At 33.3% G+C, this 23,801-nt stretch overlaps 1 protein-coding gene across 5 annotated transcripts; it reads right to left on the bottom strand.

Annotated features, from left to right (window-relative positions):
* Positions 1–438: 438 nt before the first annotated feature.
* LOC103497596 (membrane protein of ER body-like protein) lies at positions 439–11,299 on the bottom strand. 5 transcript variants are annotated; one of them, XM_008459835.3, is made up of 11 exons: positions 10,956–11,299; positions 9,197–9,673; positions 8,351–8,413; positions 7,111–7,251; positions 6,783–6,932; positions 5,929–6,075; positions 4,606–4,824; positions 2,795–3,058; positions 2,283–2,450; positions 1,666–1,727; positions 439–1,198 (listed from the first exon to the last, which is right to left on the bottom strand). In XM_008459835.3, exons 1-11 carry the CDS (start codon positions 11,179–11,181, stop codon positions 716–718), a joined length of 2,400 nt encoding a protein of 799 aa, XP_008458057.2. In that variant the 5' UTR covers positions 11,182–11,299; the 3' UTR covers positions 439–715. The 5 variants fall into 5 exon arrangements, with proteins under 5 accessions (XP_008458057.2, XP_008458056.2, XP_008458058.2 ...); XM_008459834.3 differs by having other exon boundaries at positions 2,283–2,459; positions 10,956–11,284; XM_008459836.3 differs by lacking the exon at positions 10,956–11,299 and adding an exon at positions 9,777–10,022 and having other exon boundaries at positions 2,283–2,459.
* Between the last annotated feature and the right edge of the window lie 12,502 nt (positions 11,300–23,801).

Below are 23,801 nucleotides of genomic sequence, written 5' to 3' on the forward strand. Positions count from 1 at the left end.
AATTAAAGGTCTTTAAAATTTTTAAATCTTGTGTTTAATAAATTCTTGACTCATTTGATTTTTATCCAAATTTGTAGATCTATTATATACAAATTTGAAATATTATTATTCAATTATACACAAAATTCTACTTTATCTTGAATACATTTGTAATTTATATTAGATGGCATTGAACTTATAGAATTTCAGAAATAAATTTTACCCCAAGGTTAGAAAAAAAAACCTATTCATCATGGTCCTTTATTACTCTCCATAAAGGGTCTCCTTTTTCTAAAAAAAGATGTGAAAAAAAACCCTGTTGAATGGTACTACTGAATCATTCAAAAGTAACGGATTCAAATAGGTCACTCCTTCATAGTAAAACATTCTTTTTTACACTAGCTTATTACTAGTCCAAAATTTTTGAGAACAATAAGTTTGATTAGAAAACTAAGAAAGGGCAAGCAAAGATGAACTCATGTTTTTTCATTCCCATAGCCATTAAACATGAGATACAAAATTCCCATATTCTTCCATGTGATTTATCTTATTCCACATAAAAAAAAAAAAAAAAACCATTCATCATTAGACAGTTCTATGCGATGGCAGAAGAGTATAAAAGGAGATGGAGAGACAAAAACCACAAGGATCAAGCAATTTTAGATTGAAGAGAAAATTACCAACATTTGAAAATAGTTTAAAAGCTAAATATTCTACCTTCATATTTGAACCTACTTCAAGAGGATCCCCATGCAGCTTTCACTAAACTCATCTCTGGAAGGGGCAGACCGAGATTGAATGCAGGGTTTTCCTCAAACCAACCATATTTCTTGACGCATTTGTCAATAAGATTACCGGCTAAGTATGAGAAACCTCCGGCCCCAGCCGCTATAACGATGTAAGACACCACCGTTTTGATGTACACATCCCACCTATTTGGTCTCTGAATGTAAGCCTTCCCAAGGGCAAGCAATGTGATGCATAAAAGAGAAGCTCCTGCCACTGCTGCAAGCTTGAGATCCTTGTCATTGCTCTTGGTGAATGAGAAACCATAAACGAGAGGAGGGACTAGGCCGAAGAGTACAAATGAGAAGATAGCAAGCACAAAATGTAGAATGTAATTCTCTCGGTTTCCCAGTACTACTTCATATCGGTCTACGTGATCATCATCGTCTGTTTCATTAGACGTCCTGAACTGCTCACTCTTAAGTCCTGTCAACTGCAAATTTGTGTATGTTTAATGAGAGATTGTGATTGAACAAACTTAATGCAATGAACTTTTGAACAAAGAAATACAAAAGACATAGGGTCAGCCTTAGTGATTGAGTAATCAATGGAAAGTGTATTGAAAAACATTGGTATGACATCTTGGATTTGCCTCATGAATTGTCACTCATGCTACTCTTTCTAAATGAACTACTGTGACATGAAAGAAACACGTTACGAGAAAACCACTTTTGCCTGAAGGGATACGCCTCAAGTTTGCTCAATTTGTTAAAAGAAAAGAAAGGCAACTTTACATGAAATAGACTTGAATCAGCAGAGAAAAGGAAAGGGAGGTGCAGAATTTTATGGACTTCGTAAAAGAGTCTCCCCAATTCCCTTCTACCGTTTTTCTTTCTTAGTATTCTTTCTAAATTAAATTAACATTCATCCCTTAGGTCTATCTTAAATTCAGTTACTCACATTATGTCCAAGGATAAAAAGGCCACTGATCAGGTTTGCCAAGGACAAAACTACAATGTTACCTGCAAAAAGAACATGAAAAAGATTAATATGTCAAGAAGTTAGAGTCACCAATTTATAATCGGCAAAACAAGTAATTAGTTCAGATTTGGAACTCAAAAATCAGGATATAACGTGTTCAAAAAATTATTTATTACGCCAAAACTTAGATGTTTGAGCTTTTTCGCATCTCTTGAAGATCCTAAAATGTTTGCACATAACTAGATTTTAAAATGTTACCCTTTTTCCGGCAATTAAATTTAATGTTTTTTTATCCCAAATATATAAAATGCTGGAGTTTAAAAAAAAGAAGAAAATCGACCTATCCACCTATTTAGTGTGAATAAAATCAATTCAATCCATGTATCCTATACATTTCATGACATTGGTTAGTTTGGTAGATTACAAGGGAAAATGGATTGGAATCTTAACAACTATTTTGAGTCTATGAGTAACAAAATAGACGGATGACAATCATTCCACTGAAAAATTAATACAAGCTATTTATAAGCATCTCATCTGATTGATCACAGGATAATCAACATGCTATAAACAGGATGGAAAGAGTTAAACATTACCTGTTCCAGTATTGGCACTTGCTGCAGATGTCACAATGCCAAGGCTTGTAATTGATTCGGCTAAACCACCATAAACTATACTTTTCACAATTTCCCACCTATTATACCTACTTGATTCAGGTTCTATTTGTTCATCCAGAGAATCATCGATGGAAATAGCCACGGGTCCTGCTTCAACTAATAAATCAATATCATAACAGTCTCAAAACTAATAGAAAACACCTCAAGAACAGAAGGGAAAAAAATCCAATAAATCTTGCTGTCATTGTAGAAACGGAAAATTAACAGCAGGGACACCAAAGCCAAGATTTTTCCACACTTCAATAAACAGGTGTTGTTGACTAAAGCAACATTTAGGTTGAATCTCACAAGAACCAAAAGTGTATGTTTTATTTAAAAGAAAAGGCAACAAGTACATATCTCAGATGTTATTGCAATGTGAATGGGCTTAAAAAAGGTGGTGTTAATTCTTCCAGTGTGAGTAGAAAGATAACATCCGAGTCTGACAATACCTTCGTGACTGCCCACTGCAGTGTCTGTTGCTCTCTCAACTGTAGTTGGTGCTTCAAGGGAAGCAGAAACTGGAGAAGAATCAGGCACAGTAGCTTCTACAGGTTCTGGTGCTTTTGGGATCTCTGTCTTAGCAAGTGCAGCTGACTGATCAGGAACAGGAGCTTTGTTAAAAAATGCAGGCAGCCTAAATCGATCAAGCAGTCCTCCCTTTGACTCTAGGGATGGGTATGGAATTCCAACCACAACATGCTCAACATCAATGCCTGCATAAAGTAACATAAGATCATAACAGTAAGACGTGAATTTCGGCAAAGACAGTCTGAAGTTAATTTTACTTGAGACATTAAATATTGGAATCATCAAGTCATAATTTCATGTAGCTCTCTCAAATCGCATCATTTCAGAAATCATCAGTCACCAAGGCTTCTATTTTATTCTGGTTTCAAGAATTGAGAAGCCTCCTATAACTGGTTCTAGAGCATGGTAAACATGGTATTTTACGACAGTATTATATCTGCATACACTGCTTATACACACCAAACTCCAATGTACTTGCGGAAAAATAAACTCTCTTCAGTGTTTGTTTGGTTGTTGCTAGAAGTTTCGAGCCAAATTAAGAATTATTAACAGTTGAAAATAATAATAATTCAAATATTTGATATATTTTTGCAGTTCGGTTTTCAGTTTATGACTACAAAATTATTAGTTTAACATGAGCAAATTTAAGAATCACATTTTAATAGAATAAAGTTTTGCCATGTAATGCCATCGCTATAACAATTTAAAGCAAACTGTCATTAAAGGTACTGCTACAATATCAACGTTATTTTTATTTTATTGTATTTGGTTTTAAAATTATATAAATTCTAATTTATTTTTAGACTATGACAAGTAACACTAGACTTTCCATAATAAGTTAGAAGATGTACACTTTAATCAATTAGAAATTAAATAAATGTGGTCTAGTGCCAACATGAGCATAGCAATTGGTAGAAGTCACACTCTTGAACATGAGGTTAAAGGTTTGAATCCCCTACCCCAAATTATTGTACTAAAAAACTAAATAAACATGATCTAGTATTTCTCTCATAATTAGTAGCTCTAGAACAGTACATCTGGGAATATGGATATGAAACCATGGCATCTCAACAGAAATAAAGATGTGCCAAGCTCATGTTTGCACATAGTCGTACTTTAAGAATACATAACTAAGAAGAAATTTATGTTTCTCCTTCTCTCTTACCATCTAATGGGTTGTGTTTCCTAACGATAGTTATATATAAGTTCCACTGAACAAGTTATTCCAATTGTCTTCCTTTCCTAATTCTAACCTATTCACCAAATTTTATTTGTCGCAGGCTCAACTAATTTAAGTCTCAGTTCGCTTTCCACCTCCCACATCACGTCCATTCCTTTACTCTCATATACAAATTGAATCCTACACCCATCAATATCCCTCACCCCTAGAGGCCAACTTGTGCCCATGGTAGAAAGCTAGAATGGCATCAAAATCTTCTGGTTCCTCTCATATACTAACTGAATCAGGACTTATTAGAACATCTAATAAGTACTTCCCCTAATAAAGCTCGGTAGTACCTGAGCTTAAACCAAGAAAATTTATGAGATGCTTCTCTAGAAATACTTCCGCATGCACTTTTCCAAAAGCATATTTTGTATTAGTAAACAACAGGAGTTCTTGTAGACGTTCAATACCATTCTTCAGAGTAGTTTAAATGTGACTTATAGCATAATCCTAAAAATAAACTTCCAGTCCTCACTTGAAGATGTAATGCAAAAGCTTGTACCATACCCTTTTTTTCATCAAATGCATCTGTTACGCTGTCAGTATGACCTGGTGTTGAATTAACTTTAGTATCAGTTTCAGACTTTGATAATACTGCAAATCCATTTGACTGATTCTGAACTAGCACTTTGTTTACTTTGGAAGTTTGATTATCATCCCGCACTGATCCATTTGACTCATGTGATGTGTATGGTATTCCAACTACAATATTCTCAACAGCAATTACTGCATCAAACGCACAAGGTAAGGAAATGCCAGGAAGAGAGAACTTTTAGTTTATGCACTATAATCTGAAATACTCTTGATTAGAAGTCATCTATGTTAAATAGATAGAGATTTACAAGAAACAAGGAGTGGTATCGTAAGTCCAACATTAAAGCTTACATGGACATCCACTTAAAATGAAGCACCTAAACTGAGATGTTAATGTGATGCACATGATCGAATTGTCTGAACTTAGAATTTGATATAGAGTACGAATCACTATGCTGCAATATGAAAATACAATAAACACCAGCCATAAAATTATAGATAACACTTCAATAATAGATATCCTCTTTCAATTATTTTCAGCTTCTTAAAGTCCATGTACATTGATATGCATCCATCCTTAACTTGTTATCACCAACATTTGAACTTTGCCAAGGATTTGGCAAGCAAATATATTTACCAACAAAGTTCATTGAGATCTTTCACTATGAATACCACTCTACTAAAAAATGTATCGATAGGAACTCCCTAAACAGCTATGTGAACTGACATCAATTCCTTAGCAAGCTAATTACCAATAAAACTTTTCTACAATTAATCTTATCAAAATTAGAATCAATAACCATATGCTAAAAAGGTAAGGAGGTTGAATCTAAAGTAAAATATCCAATTTTGAGAAGAAACAATAAGCAATCAAAGATTTCCATATAAGTTATGTGAATCTTGAATAGCTAGAACTTATTCTTCCCAATTGGAGACTGTAAATCTATCACTATAAGAAAAGCCCATAAAGTCTCTAACTGTTGATCAGGTAAAAAGGTGGTTCAATATTGTGACCTCATAACGGAGGTGAATGTGAATGAAGGGTTAGAATTTTTCCATGAGTAGTAACAATGGCATTAGTTTTTTTTTTTTTTTTTTCTTTTTTCTTTTCTGGTTTTATTATCTTACTACCTGAAAGTCAGCACCCAGCAAAGATGGACTGCAAAGCGCTACTCAATCTTGAAGCATTGTCAAGAAAGTCAGTTTCCATAAACCCTCTTGGCTCTTTTTATTTCTTTATTATTGTTTCTCATAAAAACTCAAAAAAATAAATAAAAAGTAAAGCCCAATGGTTACCTTTCTTGGTGTCCTTAGCACCATCTAGTATACTCGGATCTACAGTAGAATCTACATTAGTTTCCAGGGTGTTGTCATTGGTCCACATATCAAACTCAACCAGCTGATCACGAACTTGGGTTTTATTTATGGAATCAGCTTGAATTCCTGCACAAAGAATCACAAGAAATTGGCCAAAACTGCTTCAAAGTTATATTAAATACCACCTAAGCGGTAATTGTTTTCTTCACCACGTAGCAAGTTCAAAGAGTAATTCCTCCAAATTGTCTTCTCATTTTCCATTATTACCCCTTTTAACCCATATAATATTATATTTTTTAAAAATCAATACAATACTGAAGAAATAACTTTTTTGGAAATTGGTGTAGCCAAAAAATAAGAAAATGTAATGTTGAAGACATCTGCAGTTTCTCTGACTCATAATGAAGGTAACTGACATCATTTAATGACCAGAAAAATAAGGGGAAAAAACGTGTGTGTGTGTGTGGGGGGGGGGGGGGGGGGATCCCTCCAGCTATTTTGATCTTTTTGGAATACATTCCTTTCAAAACATGATATTACTAAACACTTGAAATTACCGCTTGTAAGTCCATGTTCTAAGATAAATAAGGAAACTAAAAAGTGTACAACATTCAAGAGAGGAAAAGCTAGAAGATGGAGACAACGATTGTAAGTATATTATCTAAAAGAATAGTAACTCGAGTAAATCAATATATATAACTCATCATGCAAAACAAGTTCTAGAAAAAGTAACAACACATAATAGTGCTTAAAATATAATATATATATATATATATATATATGCAGTGTAGTGGAGCCTTGGGCTACTACAGGTCATAAAACTTTGCCCCTACCTTGTTTGCTTTCCACTCCCTTAACCGGCAGAAACCTTTCCTCGGCAACTGTTGGGTTAAGGGAAGGATGAGTTGGCTTTGAATCAGATACAGCATGGATGTCTCGTGTGTGATCAGCTACTGCATTACCAACTGATGAATCAGGTACGACTGTTCAAAATGTGCAGTCTTGAGTTAATTTTGGTAACTTTTTAAGTTAAAATAATACAATATAAAGGACTTATCCACATGTTGTGACGTTGGCAAACAAATTTCTTTTCTTGTGCAATTATTCCCTCATCGCTTGCTATTTTAAGTGAAGGACGAGCCAATGTTACAGCATGATCACCTTCATTTTTATCAGCTACTGTATTATCAACTGACTGGTCGGGAACTGGAGCTCTATCAAGTTGACTTTCTTGAGAATCTCTTGTTTCCTGAACTTGAAATATCTCTCTTTCTCTGTACTCTATGTTTTCAACATTATTTCCTGCATGCATATTTAGTAAGAAAATACCATGAGAACGCTTTGACGTATATCTCTTAGTAAAACAGACAGCAATGTACTTCGGTTACCTTTTATCATTCAACATATTTGAGTTAGTTTGCGATCTTATCTTTCAATATATTTTAGAGTTCTATCAGTTTGATATTTCTCCAACCCTCCAACCGTGTAACTGCATAATTCTATGCTCTTTTTAGTTCTATAGACAGGAGAAAGTAACTTTTTCCATGTCAAGAAACCAAATCATGCAAGTATAGCTTCAGCTGCCCCTCATAGTATGACCCTTCAGTTATTTATTGGAGTGTTTGTTTCAAATAATACAAAATAATGTACTTTTCTGCACAATTCTTGCTAGCCAATGTTTCCTCTTTTACAATTATTCCCTCTTCACTTGTTGCTTTAAGTGAAGGATGGGCCTGGGCTGCAGCATGATCATTTTCATTTTTATTACTTATGCCATAATCATCTGACCTAGCAGGAACTGGAGCTCTTTCAACTTGACTTTTTGCTCTGATCCCTAAGCTTTCAACTTTATTCCGTGCATGCATATTTAGTAGGAAATGGCCATGAAAATGCTTTGACTTCACGTCATATATCTTACTGCTATGCCTTCAATCTTCCTCCAGCCATATATCCTCATATAGAAATATTATATAGATAGCAAACAGAAATCCATGTAAAGAAACCAAATCGCTGCCTATATTTATAGCTTTAACCGCTTCCATACAATCAAAATATGGAGGCATCAATTTCAAATAGCAATGCATGTTCCACCCTTTTGAAGAAGGAGATCAGAGCAATAGCTGTGAAAGTAAATGATGAAAGATCTTTCTTCTTTTGTTTTAAACTATTTAGAAGGAAACTAAGGATGAAAGGCAGTTAGATGAATGAATTAAGAGGCTTATCAGCCTTATTCTCCATCTTCAGGAATTGGTCATTCACTATATTCTTACAGCAAGTATTGTTAAAAATTCGATCTTTCTAATTTGCATTTTAGGTCTTGCCGATGAGATAACTTCAAAAGTTCTAAATAAAAGAAAAAAAATCGACATAAAGCACCACAAATATGTGCAAAATCAGATACCTGGTCCAGATGAAACCTCTTCCTCAGGATCAGGAGAAACCAATCTAGGAAAGAGCCATGAACCTGCTCATTGACAAATGGTTTAGCTCAGGAATACTGATAATACCCATTTGATTTAACATACACAAACATCTATGATGTAACAAATACAATCGTTATGAAGATTGGAAATGTTATACCTGGAAATGAATTAAACCAGAACAAGATTTAACCATGACTGTTTCTAAAGGCTTAGATAGTATTCAAAAGGTCTCTTCCCACTGCTAAATTATATGAAATGTATTGGGAACAAGGATGAAACAGTTACATGATTCCAAGATACCCTGCATAATCTTTGGAGTGATGATTTTTAACCTAAAAACTAAGATCCTTTTGGTAACCATTTTGTTTTTTCATAACAAAACTAGACCATCAAAAGAAAAAAAAAAGGATCGTTGTATCAGTAAGAACACATAATGCATCTCAGACAACCGTCATGAGAATTTGAATCCAGATTCGTCGTCTGGTTAACTATTTCGTCTTTTTGAAAATTAAGCCTACAAGCACTCCTTCCACCTTTCATTTTCTTGTTTTCTTATCAATTTTTCCAATGTTTTCAAAAACCAAATGAAAATTTGAAAACTAATTGTTAAATTTGGCTCAGAATTCTTTTTTGTACTTCAAAAAGAGGCAAGAAAATATGTTTAATTTTCAAAAACCAAAACCTAAAGGGAAATGATTACCAAATGCCTAAAATATTTGAGATACAGTAACTTGAGACTTGCAAGTTTAACTCTAAAATTTTTGCGCCCCCCCACGCCCCCACATGCAACAAATATCAATTCTTCGACAATAATGAGAACGCACCTATAGGGATGAGGAAACTGAGGCAAGAGGTGCATCTGAATTTATCAACCTGAGTAGGAACTCGTGGAGAAACAGTATTATTTACCCATTCTCTATCACGTATAATCACCTTCGTAATACAAGCCTGACAATTAGGACAGTAGAAATTATGTGAGCCGGGTTTCTCATATATCCTTTCAAGATATAAATCTGTCACTTCGTTTCCATTTTCTGTCCTCAATTCGACTCTTTTATATCCAGTAGTCCCATTATCGAGAGAAGGATAATAAGAAGCTTGCTTCTCAATTTCTCCATTAGATGGTGGGATAGCAACGGCTAAAGAGCGGCTCTGATCACGCTGGAACTTAATCGGGGTACCATTCTGGGCGTCTGTTTTTCTTGTGGCTACAACTTCGATTTCATCAGAGGGAATTACTTCGTAAACTGGATGATCATCCTCAATTTCCAACCGAGAAGATCCATTAGAATATCCAGTACCTGAAGTTACACAGTCATGAAAACACGTTTATATTCACCCAATTTAAGAGCAACAACAAGAAATCACGAGATAGGAAGTACAATCGGATTTCCAATTGAATACCCAGATTTGGAATAATTTGTCGGTCCCAATTCATAAAGGAGGAGGACTGCTTATCACACTGTTTACGATCTTTTTACACTAACAACAGTACCAATTAACATAATTAGATCCACTTAAGATGGTCAAGGGGGTAAAAAACAAAATTCTTATCGTTCAAACAGCAGCATAATTGAGAAAATTAAAAAATCCACTTCCGTTTGCTTTAGGTGGATAAAAATTTACTAAGGTTCCTGTTCTTGCTTGGTTACAAAACCCAAGGAGTAAAAATTCAAAACCGAAGCGTCCAATAAATCTATTATTCTTACGCTTATTACAAGAATTACCAGCATCAAGAAGAAAACTTTTAAGAAATGGCACAAAAGTACGATCTTTTTTAAAGCCTCGTTAAATTCCCGGGTAATCAACGGTCCTTATTTCTCCTAAAAACAGAAAAAAAAGAAAAAGAAAAAAAAAAGCAAAATCGTCTCGTTGGTACCGTTAGACCGGACCCAGCCCAAATTGGCCAAGAAAAAATTACAAATTCTATACGTAAAAATTGTGGATATTCAGTAAGTTCTTAATATTCTTTTTTAAGACAACGATGGCGGAAATGAAGATTGTAATTGGGGTAAGTTCTTAACACGAAAATGTACCGGAAAACAAAAGAAAGAAATTATTGATTACTATGAAGGACGATGACGTGTTAATGATTTTGTTATGGAGAAAAGTTTTCGTAAAGTTAATACCGTAATTAAGAGAATTAATTAAGAATTAGAATTAGGTAATAAATCAAACCAAACCATGGCCCTCTTTTCCCTTTCGTCGAACACGTAGTCTTCGTCAAGAAGAAGCTTGTTTCTTCTCTCCCACTCTTTCCGTCAAATTCATTCATTCTTCTTCATCGCCAAGATTTACGGGATGACAATCGACTATTTTGCTAATCAGAGAAATTAAAATTAACGTAATCGAGTAGATTCTCAAATCTCGGAAATATTTTGTTATAAAGAAGCCAAAGTAAGGAATAAATTTAACTGTCTTTTGACATTATAGTCGTCGAAACAGTGCCACAACAATGGAGGACCGTTCCAGACTTCTCCAGACTCATGGAGAATCAGAATGCCAATTTCCACTTCCGAATGGCGTGCGGAGTGAATTAGAAAGAAATGGGAAGAGCAATGATTAAGTTGCAGAAACTAATACCTCGGTTTTGTTGTTGAAGTTGTTGATCTCGAATGACGAATTGAAGTCCCTGGGAATTCCCGGAGAACATTTCATCGCTGTCAGTGGATGATGAGAAGGTAGATTGGGCGTGGTGACGAGATGTCTTCCGAAGCAAAACATGTGGCTCCTCTTCATACTCAGCCTCCTCCTCCTGTTCCTGTGTCATTTGAGGTTCCAGCTCCGGGTGAAGTTTATCTCCGTTCATCGGAGGAGAAGAAGTGGGGGAGGTGGGAGGACAGAATCAGAGGAGGAAGGTACGTAGAAAGGCTTTGTCTGAGGAACCAATGCGGACACAGTATTTTTGTTTCTTTACTTTTGTTTTTGTTTTAGACTTTTGTATCTGAAAAGTTAAATTCGAACAAAAGTAATTAAGAAAAAATAAAAGAAAGAAAGAGATGGAAACGTGACTGAGTGATGGGTTCATATTGGACGATTTTACCCTCCATTTTTTTACTTTTTTATATTTAGTACTTTTTTGGTTGGAAATTTTGAATATATGATATAAACGGGGTTTTTTAAAAATATAGCAAATCCTTCGAGTTCGAATCGAAAAAAATCTCATAAACCCACAATCAAAATCACACAAATATTTCAGCCAATACGTGATTAATCAACCACACACCCAACAATATTCTTCTAAATAATCGTGTACAGTCTAAACGAGTAATATACAATTGTGTAGTTCTTTTTAAAGATGGAAAAAAGACACTGTGGTAAGTGATCATTTATATCATATTCACATGATTGTGTAGTTATTTTTAAACAATGCGAAAAGGGATTCAAATCTAAACGATTGTATTAAACATAATACATGATCGTGTTGACTATGGTAAAAAAATCGATCATATCAATACGACTGTAGAGTTATTTTTTTAAAATGATAGGAAAAGGGCTTCAAATTTAAACGATTAACGCTCTTTTTGATCATGTTGAATTTATATTTAGATGATCTTGATGTTCTCAAATATGAGGAAGATGAGGTAACTTAAAAAGAAGAAAGATTGAATAAATTGTAAAGAAGACAAAAGAAAAGTGACGAATTGTCTACAATATTCAAAGACAAAATTTAAAGATTATGAAAATATTGTATTGATTTTATGGGCTTTTACTTTTTAGTGTATGGACCATAAATATGGTTGTGTTTTGTTACATTTATAAAAATTAAGCTTTATAAATCATAGTTCTAAATCATGTGTTTTGGTATTATATTTATAAATCTTGGTAATATTAGTGGACAATAAATCATTTTGTTTTTAAAAAAATTATAGAATTTGATTTTGTAATATTATATATAATTTATAATATAGTTCAGAATACGAAAATTGTTTTTAGAGTGTATGAGGAAAAGAAAAAGAAAGCAAAATATTGTTGTATTTATAAATAGTAAATATAATAATACCAACCTAACACACACACACACACACCAAATGCAAATATAATAGTAAATAATACCGATTTTGTTAATTTTTTTTTGTTTTCCCTTTTACGATATATCTCTTTGGAATTCGCAAACTTTTTTCTTAAGATGACTTTCAAAAGAGTAGGACACGTGTAAACCTTTGAATGGACCAAGGAGTGTAGTTGTTGAGAGAAGTATTTAATTAAAGTTGAGAATTAATACTTGAAAATCCCAACTACTTATCACATCTCCCCATTTTGTTTATTTATGTCTAAAGATTAGCTATACATCATAAATTTCAATCAATTATTTACTACCACCCAAAGGGGACATCCACAACTTACTCCTAATTCTTCTTTTAAATACCAAAAGGATTTTTACAAAAGAGAAAAAAAAAAAAAAAAAAAAACAATAGCTTTTTCTCTCAACTCTTACCTTGGAAATAATTTCCAAGCACACAGTTCATAATTATAATCGTAAATTATCATAGTTGGTGTAATTTGAACAATAGTTTATTTATTGAGAAATTCTTATAAGTATAACAAATCACGTAAATATTTACGATCTATGTAACAAAATCTTTAGCCATTTTTTATTTTGTTTGTCCTTCCGTCTTTCTTCTCTTCGTCGATATAATTCTTTTCTATCGTCCTTCTTTCTTTTTTTACAGAGAGATTTTTTTCCATCGTCTTTCTTCTTTTCCTTTATTTTTTTACGTTGTTTGTGTTGGAATTTGTGTCCTAAAATTTGTATTTTGTTATTTGATTCAATAAAATTTATTATTGAATGCTATAATCTTAAAATCAATAAATTAAGATCCCGAAGCTATTTTACTGAATTTGTCAAATACACTTGAACTTTATGTAGAGACATAAACATGAATTAAGTTCAAGTTAATAGCCAAAATAGTCTATAGTGTATGAATAAGATTGGGCGCCTTATTCTGGAAAGACACTATGGATGCGGCTCGCTCTGTAGCTAGTACAAACGATATAATTCTAATCGTTCATGTAGAGACATTGGGAGTGGGGGCATCCTATGTAAATGGTTTGCATAAGACTGAAACCACGAAATGGTCACTTTTTGTTATAACACCGTAAACTATAAACTAACTATTTCAATTATGACGACCTAACTAACTTGATCTTAATCCTGAGCTAACTATGAACTTCTGTTCATTCAGTAGTATCCTTAGATCTGCATAGGTGAGGGTAGCTCATCATCGCTGGCCCAATAAGCCTTCCATTTCAGGGATAAGACCAAATTGATAGCTAGGGACATAGGGTGTAAGACAGAATTCACTCCTACCAATTTCTGGGATAGTAAATAGGTTGTTCCTTTAAGGACTGAATCCAAGTCTTGAACAAGGGGCCCCATATTCTCATTAGCCCGAGAAGGATTCAGGTTTATAGGTTGGACCTTAAACCAATTGTTCAATAGTGGATTAGTGGGTCTTAAGGAGCAAGATGTAATCTTGGGGATAAAACGATATTTTGACCCAGCCAAGATTACGAACAACTTGTGAAGGATCAACTTACTCATCATGGTTATATCAGGTGGACAGAAATATATCTATAGTGAGGGGAGTGCAACTAAGAGTCTTTAGTGGAATAACTCTTTAGTTAACGAATATTAATTAAGCTTGGTCTAAAAAAGTTTAGCCAGTTAATCTCGAATCGTTGGAGCCCATGATCTATAAGTCCATTAGGTTCCCCTACTAGCTCATATGGATTCAACTAAGAACAAATATGTTGAAGTAACTCGAATTGTTCGAACTAAGAAAAGAGAGACAAATCGACAAATATATATAAGATATAAGTCGGCAGAAATAAACTTTAAGTTTTGTGTTTAAATATGATTTAAATAAATATGAATATAGATTCATATTTAAAAGCTTAGAAAGTTTTGAAACAGTCAAAGTTGTAAAAATCAACATGTTGACTTTTAACTTTGAACTTTGACCAAATTTATATTCAAATATGATTTGAATTTTAGAAAAATGAATGGGGATTCATACTTGGGAGGTTAGAATTAGTCAAGACGGGTAAAATAGCAAAAAGTCAAAAAGTTAACTTTTGACTAAAAAAAGTCAAAGTTTGACTTTGACTTATTTGGTCAAATGACAAAATTGCCCCTTTGACTAATTACTTAATTAATTAAAAGTTAATGGACAATGTGGCAGCCTATTGTGAAAATAAAATCCACTAATTTCATTAAGAGTTAATGGATTAATTAGGTGTTGAGATTATATGAAATAATTTGCATGCAATTTGCATGTAAATTTCATATATAAACTTCTCATTACAGAATGGGAAAGGATGATGTTTTTGCTGAAAAAGTCACCTAAACGATACACCGCCTTCTTTTCTCTCTAAGTTTTACTTCACAAAATCGAGTCCTACAACTCCATTCTTAGTCCTGATCAGATTAGTAGGTCAACTTAGTGGTTGTCCTTGCTCGTGATTTTCAGGCAAAGAAGAAGTTTTTGATCAAAGAAGAAGTTCAGAACTATAAAATGTAAGTTCATCGTTTACCTTTTATGCTCTTCGTTTAGGTCCATCGCATAGCATATGCATGTTGATTTCTAAATTCTTTAGATGCATAAAGAGTAGAGCATGATCCTTATTATTCCGCTGCAGCATGCCTCTTGATGTATTTTCCATCAGTTTGATAGTGTATAAAAAATAGTCAAATCTAAAGGATCGTGTATAAAAAATCCAATAAACGATCGTGTACAAAAGAATTAAAAAAATCGTTTCGCCAAATCTAAACGATCGTGTACCAAAAAGAATATTTGAAAAATTCATTTAGTGACTAAACGATCGTGTAACAAATTTTGAAAAAAAAATCGTTTAGATTTGGCTCCAAATTAAATGATCAAATTTAAACAATCTTGTAACCAAATTAAACCATAGAATTGTAAAAAATAAATTGTTTAGGTTTGACTATCCAAATCTACAAATCTAGTCAAATCTAAACGATCGTGTCACCAAATTAAACGATAGAATTGAAAAAATAAATTGTTTAGATTTGACTTTTATCATGTAACCAAATTAAAGGACCGTATAACTCAATTAAACGATCGTGTAACCCAAATTGAACGATCATGTAACCAAATTAAACTATATAATTAAAAAAATGAATCATTTTATCCAAATCTAAATGATTGTATACCAAACAATAGCCAAATCCAAACGGTCGTGTACCAAATATATTACGCGCGTTGTTGACGGTGTGGTTGACGGACATTTTTTATATTTTCTGTTATGGCCTTTGGACTTTTTCGTTTTCAAAATTGTTTTATATAGTGTAAATATTTTGTTGTTTTGTTATATTTTTTAAAAGACCCCTTATTTAAATTTTAAATTATAATAGTATGTATTTATAGTGTAAACAATATTAGTTTGATAAATAGTAAAGTCTGTGAAAAAGAATTAAAGAAAATGATGAATGTAAAATAATAAAAAATGAAGTAAAGAATAAAATTTATTACTTAGTAAAGTTTAGAAATAATGTTGATGTAGCTAACTAGGGGACAAGAATTATCTAAAACTATAATAACCACGTTGTAATGGTAAATATTATTTTGTACCCTCGAATAGTCTACCGTCAATACTATTCAAAACCCACCATTTCTACAATATTTACTATTTCCTATAAGTTTTACTATTTTACATTCTTATCGAGCAGATTTCGTAGCCTAAATTCGAATTAAATGAATTTAACCAAATTACACCACACGAATTAGTATCAGTGGTAAGTACGAGAGCTAAAATAATTTATAAAGAAATAGTTTTCAACCTGAGCATAACCCATGGGGGAGGAGGGGGGAGTTTGAATGCAAAGGACAAACTTATTGCATAAAATAAAGAGCAGAAAATAAAGGGATGTAAATCAATGCAAAAAAGTCTAGCATGAGTTATACAGATTTTACATTTTCAAAATATTTTTTCATTGAATTCTCATCACCATATTTAGTGGTTTGTTGCTTAAACCTAACCAGTTTAATTAGAAAATTAGTTAATTAAATTGTACTAAATAGCATATTAGCTCAATTTGATCGACTAGATAATCATGCATAATTGAATTGTTATAATCGGATTAAGATCCGGGGTATGTTAAGTGGAATAATTAACTTAATTACAAACGCTTAGTTAATTGTTCAATCCATTCAATCCTATGTTTTGGTTAAATCTATACTTATCCAATTTGATTTGCAAGTCAACCTAACTTATCGCTTCATGTAATTAACAAACAATCAATCACAAATCATAAGTTAATCAAAGCAGCAGTGATTATAAATTCCCAAGCCTCTGTTAATGTAATCAAAATAATATAAATAAAATTATATCAACAATTAATACAACATAACGTTAAGTTTGAAATCTTAGAAATACATTGAAATAGGGAAAGAATCCTAAATACTCAAGCTAGAAATGATACCCTTAGCCCATAATCGACATATATGACACCATTTGTTGATTACATAAAGAAGATAAAAAACAATCTCAAATCAGATGTTGTAGATGAATCAGAAGTGGAAAAACGAAGAAAAAGAGTGGTCATACGCTCAATACAATCACTTAAAATAGAAGTTGTGCATTTGTAACAGTACATAGTGTCATTGAATTAGAGGACAATGCAAAATCGTCAAATACATATTTAGCGTCTTCCTTCGGTGGCAGTTTTGTAACTTTTTACTATTTTTGCCTAATTGCTTCGTTAGAACTCTGAATTAGGTCTATTTTAGCTCCATTTCTCCCTTAATGCTTGATTATACCTCTTTGTTGCTCAAAACCTATAAAATAATCAAATAAACATAAAATATAGGAACTAACCTCGAATTAAGTGGAGCTACATAACACATTTTTTGTTTTATCACATAAATTATTTTGTTATTATTTGCTATGGTGCTTACTATTTCTTTCTCAAATTAAAATAGTTTACACCTCAAACACATACTATTATAACTCAAAATAAAAGTAGATCTTGAATCTAGATTTAAAAGGGGCTAGAAGAAAAATTTGTCACTAGACTAACTAGAAATTTTGATATTATGGCAATTTGTAACAAATATTATATAAATAGCATAAAGTTGAGGGGGTCTCAAGCCTCCCAAAGCCTTACCTAAATTCGCCTCTAGCAAAAAGTTGTGGTTAGAATAGTGTTTTGGAACTTATACTAAACGATGCATCAAAACTTGACAGCAACAACAATATGTTGGAATTAGACAGTAACAATGCATTGTTGCTATCTAGCTAGTTCTAGAGCGTCTGAATTTGGACGCTTAGAATACCGGAGCTGAAACTTAAAAATGGCTTGTGATTCGAACGTCTGGTAATATGAATGTCTGGTAAATTGGTCGCCTAGACTTAACATCTAGACCTCGTCACCTGGATTATGTTGCATGGTTTGTGGCCTATGGTATATATCCTAAAACTTGCAAAACAAAAACTAGTGAAGAGAAAAGTTGAGTCGCAAATTTAAACTCCATAGCCCTTAATGATCCAGATTTCAAAAGAAACATGGGAAGATGGTGGGAAAATTCGATCCAAGATGGTCACCCTGGATACTCCTTCATACAAAGGCTAAAGTCTTTAGCTAATTTTATCAAACCTTGGCAAAAGGAGAAGCTAAACTCTTTCGCCTATGCTAAAGATAGTATTATAAGGGAAGTGGACTCTATTGACAAGAAGGAATTGGATACTCCTTTGTCTCAAGAAGAAAGTGATCGTCGTCTAGCTCTTAAAGCTGATCTCAGCGAGTTATCTCTCAAGGAGTCCCAATTCTGGTACCAAAGGGCCAAAAAGCTTTGGCTTAGGGAGGGAGATGAAAACTCCTCCTTCTTCCATAGAATTTGCACAGCAAGACAAAAGAGAAATTTTATTCAAGAAATCCAGGATGAAGAAGGTTTGATTCAAAATACAAACAACAGTATATCATCAGCTTTTATAAAATTCTTTTCAAGGCTTTATAGAGGTCCCACAAAAAGCGATCCTTTTTTTATAGACAATCTAGATTGGAATCCGATTGAGCATTCTGAGGGGTTAAACCTTTGTGCCCCTTTTCTGGAAGATGAGATTAAAGGGGTCATAAACTCTTTAGATGGAAAGAAGACCCCTGGTCCAGATGGTTTCCCTATCTCCTTCTTCAAATCCTATTGGTATCTTCTAAAGGAAGATATCATGGACATTTTCAAGGACTTTTATGACAAAGGTGTTATCAACAAGAATATGAACAACACCTACATTGCTTTGATCCCAAAAAAGAAGGATTATTCTAATCCTAAAGACTTTAGACCAATCAGCCTAACAACGTCCATTTATAAGATCATTGCTAAAACCCTTTCAAACAGGTTAAAGACCTCCCTTCCTGATACCATCTCAGGAAACCAGCTAGCTTTTGTCAAGAATCGCCAAATTACTGATGCTATCCTAATGGCAAATGAAGCTGTGGATTTCTGGAAGGTGAAGAAGATTAAAGGTTTTATTTTGAAGCTTGACATTGAAAAGGCTTTTGACAATTTAAATTGGGATTTCATCGATTTTGTCCTGGAGAAAAAGAATTTTCCTATCCTTTGGAGAAAATGGATAAGAGGATACATAAGCAATGTCACTTACTCAGTTATTGTCAATGGAAGACCCCAAGGTCGTATTAAAGCCAACAGAGGTCTTAGACAAGGTGATCCCCTTTCCCCTTTTCTGTTTGTTATTGCTATGGATTACCTTAGTCGTCTTTTATCTCATCTGGAAATTTCTGGTGCAATTAAAGGGGTCTCGCTCAGTAGCAATTGTAACATCTCCCATATCCTCTTTGCTGATGACATTCTTCTTTTTATAGAAGATAATGATTTTTTCCTGAATAACCTTCGAATGGCCTTATCTCTATTTGAAAGAGCTTCGGGCCTCAAAATAAACTTATTGAAATCAGCTCTGGTGCCAATGAATGTGTCTGAGACTAGAGCTAAGGAATGTGCTTCGTTTTGGGGTATATCCTGCCATTCTCTCCCCCTCTCCTACTTGGGAGTTCCTCTCGGTGGCAACCCAAAATCCAGACTTTTTTGGAGCAATGTTGAAGAGAAGATCCAAAAAAAGCTCAATAATTGGAAATATGCTCAGATATCAAAAGGAGGAAGACTCACTTTAATAAAGTCTACCCTTAGCAGCCTTCCTATTTATCAACTATCTGTTTTCCAAGCCCCTTCCTTGACGTGCAAAAACATTGAAAAATTCTGGAGAAATTTCCTTTGGAAAGGTAATAACAGATCAGAAGGGTCTCACTTAATCAACTGGACTAAAGTCACGAAATCTAAAGAGGAGGGTGGTCTGGGTATCTCAAGGCTTCATGTGACTAATAAAGCCCTCTTAACTAAGTGGCTCTGGCGTTACCTCTCGGAACCTAAAGCTCTCTGGAGGAGACTGATTCAATGCAAATATAAAGGCAAATACCCAGGAGATATTCCATCAAACATCTCTTCTAGCACTTCTAAAGCCCCATGGAGATCTATCATTGACAATATTGATTGGTTCAGAAGTAACCAAAGTTGGGATCTAAATAATGGAGATCAAATCTCCTTCTGGTACTCTAATTGGTCTCTAGAAGGTCGCCTCTTAACTGCTTATCCGAGACTTTTTGCTCTTTCGCTTGACAAAGAAATCACAGTTAAAGATGCGTGGAACACTCTCGATAGCCAATGGAACATAAGATTCAGAAGAGAGCTGAACGATAGAGAAAGAAGCAAATGGGCAAAAATTTTAGAGATCCTTCCTACTCCGAGATATAATAGTGGATCAAGCAAGCCTACCTGGACCCCAGACAGCAAAAACTCCTTTTCCATTGCATCTGCAAAAGTCTTGATCTCTCGGCAGCTGGATCAATCTTCAGGGGACCCTCGATCAAAACTTCTTGAGATTATATGGAAGTCCACCATTCCAATGAAAATCAAATTTTTCATGTGGTGCCTGATACAAAGAAGAATAAATACGATGGAGGTTGTTCAACAAAGAATGCCCAATATTTGCCTTCAACCCAACTGGTGTGTTCTCTGTAAGAAGGATAGTGAATCAGGAACCCACCTCTTTCTCCGTTGCGAAGCTGTGAAACCATTATGGTCCTTTCTCCAGAATGCTTTCAGCTTGGTTCTCAGCACCGACGATCTGGAGGATGTGTTCTCCTTTTTCCGGTCCCCAAATTGCTTCAGCCCGAAACGCAAAGTCGTGTTTTGTGGAATCATAGCCTTATTTTGGGAAATTTGGTGTGAAAGAAATCTTAGAATTTTTGGATCCCCTAGCTCTCATAAAACAACTGCCAATATGTGGGAGGAATGTAAAATCCTTATAGGCAATTGGTGCAGTAGGGACTCTTACTTTAAAAATTATTCGGCTGCTACAATTGCTTTAAATCTTAGCAACTTCTGTAATTAACTCTTGGGCTTTTCTCTAGCCCTTCATTAATAAATTTGTGTGTCTAGAGTGGTCTTAGGTTCATCCCTAAGTCCTATCTAGCGGTTTCCTTTCAAAAAAAAATTTAAGACGTTTTGTAGCTTTGCTTAGAGTGCAATTTTTTTTTTTGATATTGTCATGTCACCTCAAAATAAAACAGATAAAACTCAATTGAAATTGCATTGGACATATTGGAATATCAATACTCATATATTTTGCTTGAAAAACAAACAACATATACAAAGAGAAAAGATGAGAGAACTTGTGAATTAAAGATGATTTTTCCAATATCTTAGAGATAAAAGAGTGGGGAGGTCTTTATATGAAGACCTCACTTAAGTGACGCATCAACCAATGGTCCTACCCTCACGATTCGATCACTTAAGTGAACACGTCAATCAATGCCTCATGAAAAACTCTAGAAAATTTTCATAGTCTCGAGACAATCCTTTCTCCGAAAGCTACCTATAAATTATGGTGAATAGTTTAAATTATAGTGGTTGATTTATTTAAAATTTAATAACTTTTAGACTGTGTGGCTAACCAAATATAATAGCATTATCATATGAAAATAGTCAAAGTGTGCACTGACTCTCTCTGTATACACATAAGGTGAGAGGTGGAAATTTGTATCTTCACTTGCAAGAAAAGTGATGGACACAATTAGTTGTCATAATAGAGTTGAGTTTGATTAAATGCTCAAATACACCTTTTAAGGGCTCACAGTGTACGTCCTTTTTATAGATCAGTTGAGTTATTGCACACAACACCCATCATTGAAGCTCATGAAAACACTTGATAAACAACTACTTTTTGTTCCAATAATAATCTAACTATCTCTTACTTGGACAAGCATCCTACATTCCCAAGTTTCCATTTTCTTTTTCTAATCTCACTTTCAAAAATTCTAAAGGATTATGTCATGTTTTGTATTACTTTTTTAATTTTCAATTAATATTGAGGTAAAACCTCATGTTCCCTGAACTTTTCATCGAGATGTCTACTAGTTCAAATAATATATAAATAGTTTATTTATTTATTTAGTGACTTATCACATTAACATCATTTACGGATATCGATAAATTTATTATAGGTCCAAAAGAGAACTCAAGTATCCTTTGACTTTTTGGTCTCTATACAAAATATAAAAATAGTCTTGAAGCTCGATAAGCTTCTATTTCTTATGTTTTTTTTTTTTTTTTATTATCTTTTGCTGAATTATAAAAATACGTTCAACAAAATTTTTAGATATGTGAGTATTAATTGGTTAGAATAAATAAGGTATATGTTTGGAGAGTGAAATTATTTGAGTGTTAAATGCATATGGATATGGTACAAGGATATCACTTCCCACAAAGGAATGGAATATGTGTGTAGTACTTTTATATTTACATAAACCCCAACCCACATGTTGGTCCACCAAACAAAAGTCTCTCTCTCACTTGGCCTACTTTATCTTAAATCGAGTGTTGGAGTCCTCCTTTGGCCCTACGCAAAATCAATGTGTGACACTGATCATATTTTTAACCATTTTTATGTTTTCATATATGGCCCTTATTATATATTTGAATGTTTACAACAATAAGGTTTCTCCCCATCTACAGATATAAATTATACAAATCAATTTTACATCATTGTTGAAAATGTACTTATTCATCCTAACACATGACCATTGCACATTAAATTTATAGAGATAGATAGAAGTTTTAAGAGATTATAATTATAAGTTTTATATTATTGTTTGATTCGAATAGTTGTAACTATTTGAAGAGAAAACACATCGATAGGAATTTATGAAATTTTAAAAGAAAAAAACGTCATGGTTCGTTCAGACATATCTATACAATAAGATATTGAGGTTTCATATATCTATGTACTAAAACACATCCGCTATGTTTACTAGAATATTTGTAAACATAGCAAAATGACGTAAAGATGTAAAAAGTGGAGCCTGAACATGTTTAGAGGAAGTCGAAAGACTAATTTACCACTTAGACAATCAATAATAAAATTAATATAATGTTTGTCATATACATAACGAGTATAAAGTTTAGAGGACTCGAACTCCTTAGACATGCACTCATACACGAAAAGAATTGGGTGTATGCGTAGACTATGTTTTTATTTGTAGAAATGATATATATATATATATATATATATTTTTTTTTTTTTATGTTAAAAGTGGAGAGAAGGATTCTTCTAATACAAATAAATATGACATAGATGTTTTTCTTTGGTAAGCAATAGAAAAAAAGAATGGATAGATGATGAGAGCGCTATAAAATGCAAACTATGGGAGTAAATTGTTAGGTTTGAAACATATTATTACTATTTTACAATATCATACCGTTTATAATAGTATTCATTGAAGTTTTTCTATATTTTTGTAATTTTTTATTTTAAAATTGGTAAGTGTTAGTTGCACTTTGGTCTATGATCAATATTGGAACAAAAGTGTAAAATAGGAGTGGAAATATAGACCTATCACATTTGCCTATTTCCTTCCTCCTTCCAAAATTTGGATACCCTAAGGATCCAAACTCATTGATCAAAACAATGAATATAAAAAGAGACTTTCATCCTCAAAATTAATCAACGTGTAAATACAATTGAAAATAAAGTAATATTATGATTTCCTTTCACAATTTTTTTTATCCAATAGTAAACTTGATTTGGTCTCTAAATTTTTAAAAGTGTTTGATTTGGTTTTTAAACTTGTGAAAAAAGATTACTTGGATCCCTGCCATCCATCTACAACTAATTTTGTTCTTTTTTATCTTCAAAACTTAAATCTCTCACATCCCCTCCTAACTTCCCACCCTTTATTTATTTATTCGAATTGAAATCTTGAAGTAAATTAGAGGAGTGATATTGAGTAGAATAAAAAAATAAAATAGAACTAACTACGTTGGTGTTAGACATCCATGACAAGGTAAAATAAACTAGAAAGATAAAATAAGTACAACACGCGTATAAAAATAAAGA

Source organism: Cucumis melo, chromosome 1 (assembly GCF_025177605.1).
Source record: "Cucumis melo cultivar AY chromosome 1, USDA_Cmelo_AY_1.0, whole genome shotgun sequence".
Taxonomy (NCBI): Eukaryota; Viridiplantae; Streptophyta; class Magnoliopsida; order Cucurbitales; family Cucurbitaceae; genus Cucumis; species Cucumis melo.

Coding starts and splice junctions, on each gene's coding strand:
- LOC103497596 (XM_008459834.3), bottom strand. CDS start 11,181: ATGAACGGAGATAAACTTCACCCGGAGCTGGAACCTCAAATGACACAG. Junction 6,933..7,110: donor AGTAGCTGATAAAAATGAAG/GTGATCATGCTG, acceptor CATTTTGAACAG/TCGTACCTGATTCATCAGTT. Junction 2,460..2,794: donor TGCAGTGGGCAGTCACGAAG/GTATTGTCAGAC, acceptor TTGATTTATTAG/TTGAAGCAGGACCCGTGGCT.